Source organism: Charadrius vociferus, unplaced genomic scaffold, assembly GCF_000708025.1.
Source record: "Charadrius vociferus isolate BGI_N301 unplaced genomic scaffold, ASM70802v2 scaffold545, whole genome shotgun sequence".
In the NCBI taxonomy this organism is placed as follows: domain Eukaryota; kingdom Metazoa; phylum Chordata; class Aves; order Charadriiformes; family Charadriidae; genus Charadrius; species Charadrius vociferus.
The window spans coordinates 856,897-860,241 of NW_009648590.1; the positions used below are offsets into that span (position 1 = coordinate 856,897).

At 36.8% G+C, this 3,345-nt stretch overlaps 1 protein-coding gene across 1 annotated transcript; it reads left to right on the plus strand.

Moving 5' to 3' along the window:
- Window positions 1–160: 160 nt before the first annotated feature.
- Window positions 161–3,062, plus strand: LSM5 (LSM5 homolog, U6 small nuclear RNA associated (S. cerevisiae)). Its single transcript, XM_009886205.1, has 4 exons — window positions 161–251; window positions 487–514; window positions 1,166–1,238; window positions 3,030–3,062. The coding sequence occupies exons 1-4, from the start codon at window positions 197–199 to the stop codon at window positions 3,060–3,062; spliced, it is 189 nt and encodes a 62-aa protein (XP_009884507.1). The 5' UTR covers window positions 161–196.
- The last annotated feature ends 283 nt before the right edge of the window (window positions 3,063–3,345 follow it).

Consider the following 3,345-nt stretch of genomic DNA (forward strand, 5'->3'; position numbering starts at 1 on the left):
GGGGCGGGGCCGGGGCGGCCTCCCTGGCCCATCAGTCCGGCGGGGCAATTACTTATTTGCTATCGCAATATCGGGGTTTTTGTTCGAAAAATGTATGTTCTCTAAAACAACGTCTCGTACCTTTCGATTATTTGTTTATTAATTTTTATTTGCAGAACTCGTGGACAAATGCATAGGTTCACGCATTCATATCGTGATGAAGAGCGATAAAGAAATTGTTGGAACGCTTCTAGGATTTGATGACTTTGTCAGTATCCTTTAATGGAAATGTTTAAGGCCGTCCGCTTTACGCTTTGGCTCCGTTCATTTACTGCTTTTGAGAGGTTTGAGGTCACTAGGTAGAACCTTTCTGTATGGATCAGTTTTATTATTCTGATATTTTTATTTTACTGATAAAATCACAGTTCAGTACAAAGTGAAAATAACTTTACATATTTTGATTTTTTTAAATTCTGGGCCTTATTTTCCTTGAAACTGGATATTCAGATATGGTGTTAGAAGACGTTACAGAATTGTAAGTAGTATTTCTGCCTCTTGTTGCTATTTAATGTCTGGTTTCCTGAGGAAAAATGTTGTATAAGATCTATAGGCGAAGTGGTTTTACATTTTTGGAATACTTGCCAGCTGAATAGTTTGTACCTTGGACTTAAACTATAGAGGGTGATTTATTCAGGACAGCCATGTCATAGAGTAGCTGTTCTATGGTTTATAGTTGTAGTCAGATTCCTAAATTGTAGCCTTGATTTTATATTTGTTGTGTGCTGAACTTTCCAGTAGCTTGTTTGTTTTTGCATTTCTATAAGGTCTAGGCAAAGATTTAAAGAGTTAGCAGACTTCAGGATAAATATTTATGACTTTGTCAAGCCATGTTGCTATTTGAAACCTGTTTTGAGTATCGATGGTATTAGAGGAATTGCTGAGATTTAGAGGGTGACTCTGTATCTTTACGTACTGAGCAGAAAGTACAATGAATCTTTTTAGTTGCCAGGTAGCTTTCTTTACCCAGGTGGTCAATTTATCAAGATTATGCTGCAGTGTGGCTAATTTATTTGTTAGTTCCAACAAATGTCATCTTAATGCAGAGATTTATGTCAGTTCTGTAATCGAAACTGGAATCTTGTCCCTGGTTATGTGTTCTTACTTATTTTTTCTAATGCTGCTTTAGTGAGATTACACCCGAGGGCAGAAGAATCACAAAGCTAGACCAGATTTTGCTAAATGGAAATAACATAACAATGGTAAGTCGTCATTGTTAAAAGGCTGCATACGTTTATTTTATGTACCTGTAAATTGATCAGTAATTGAGTTCAACTACTTCAAGCTGAGTTTTCCAAACAGTTCCATTACATAAGGTACTTTCAAGTAGCTTCCAGGGCATATGTGTGTATGAATGACGCTGGAAAAATAATATTGCCTTACTTGGTACATGCTACAGTTAAAAAAAAAAACCCAAACCTAAAACAAAAAACCAAACCAACCAACCAAAAAAAAAAAAACCAACAAAAAGAGCATGGCCATAACTATTTTGATGAATGCTTTTCTGGTCTTTGGATGTGCAAGGGAATCACTGGCTGCTTTGCCCACTAGGTAGGCTGGTTCATGCAGTAGCTTTTAACTCACGAGTGTTTGCCTCTGTAAGTATGTAGGAGGAATACATCTACATTTCATCCATTGTTGTATGTATAAATGTGTTTGCAGTAGTTTGGATGCTTGCAAGCCTGTCAGGTCATTTGGCCATTATGATATCATGTGATGCCCAGAAAGCTGTACCTTTACGTGCTCTGAAAATAACCTGGAGGTCTGTTGGATTATACCAAATCGGAAGCACTATGGTTTTTAGTTTATCATGTGCTGATGTACATAGATCAGTACTGAAACAGTAGTTAGATATTGTGATTATGCATCCATAAGCTGAATTCTGAAACTTCCTAAATACCACAAAAGCAGACCCACAGTAGCTTTTTTGCTTGTCTGCATAGATGGCTGCAAAGTCTGGACTTCCCGCTTAAGGGCATTCCTAATTTTGTGGGAGGAGAAAAGGAAGACTGACTTGAGTCTAAGCTGGCTCTGTGTGAATGGGGAATAATCTCCATTTTGTTGTCTTACCTGCTTTGCACTTCCTCACTGTGTGTCTGAGCAAGTGCCATCTTAACTTATTTTGAAGCCTTTTTCTGCTTTGATTATTGTTCTTCATCCTTAAAGGACAGTGCATGTTCTGACCAGTTAAACTGGTGGTATACTGCCCTTGAAGCAGAAGCTGGTGATTCTTAGAGTGCAAATTTTCAGCAAGACATATTTCTGTATTAGATTTTGTGTCTCTTGGGGACTCATCTTCCCATGTGAGGAAAACTATGCTTGAGACTTTCTCTTACTTCAGTCCCAAAAGCAGCAAAGCTTTTTGTCTTCAGAAATGCTCAGCTAATTATTATTTCAGTAAAATGAATGGTTATCCTCTTCCTTTTCTTCCCTTATTAATGTTTGTTCTTTTGTATTTATTCTTCTGTTGTTCAGTTCTTTACTTTCTTCACATGAGAATCCTATACTAACTTATGCTCTGCTGCCTGTAGAAAGGTTCAGGCTCTCTATTAGTTTTTGGACTCTGCTTAGCAGTAGAAGTTGGAAAGAGGAAACCAATTTCCTAGTATAGCGACAATCTGGGGAATAATCAGCAATTGGAGGAATCCTTCTTGAAAGGAAGAATGTTCTTTGTCACTTTGAAAATGAGCTGCAGAATCATCTCCTTGAAGTGAATAACAAAGACAAACACCAAAATGTGTGTTATCTATGAACTCCTTTGTGTTTTCTTAAACTTTCTTTGTATTTTGGCGATTCTTTTTGGCATGTGATTCTTTGGCAGTAACTGACTTCCTCTGTTGGGAGAGGAAGATAATATTGAATCTAAAAACCACTTTTGTGGTCTGCCACGAAGCCTTCATCTACTAAAAAGCTGTAAAGCAAGAACTGTCACATATAGGTTTGTAAAACTCAAATCTACGGCACTAACACAAAATTGTCTTATTCTTTTATAGCTGGTTCCTGGAGGAGAAGGACCTGAAGTCTAAATTGATACCGTTGTCATCTATGAAGACATGTTTTTTATATATATATATATAAATATATATATAAAAAATCTAAATAGAACTTTTGGGGTATAGGTGTGGGTGGGTTTTGATGTGGGTTGTTTGTTTTGTTTTGTTTACATACTCTTGCCATTGACATTTGATAAAAGACAAGGATTTCCTCTCCAGGAAAGGTGCATTACTAATGATTATGCTGACTTTGTAAGTTGAAATAATGACCTTCTTGTAAAGATGCACTAATGTGTTCTGAATAAAAGGCTTTCTT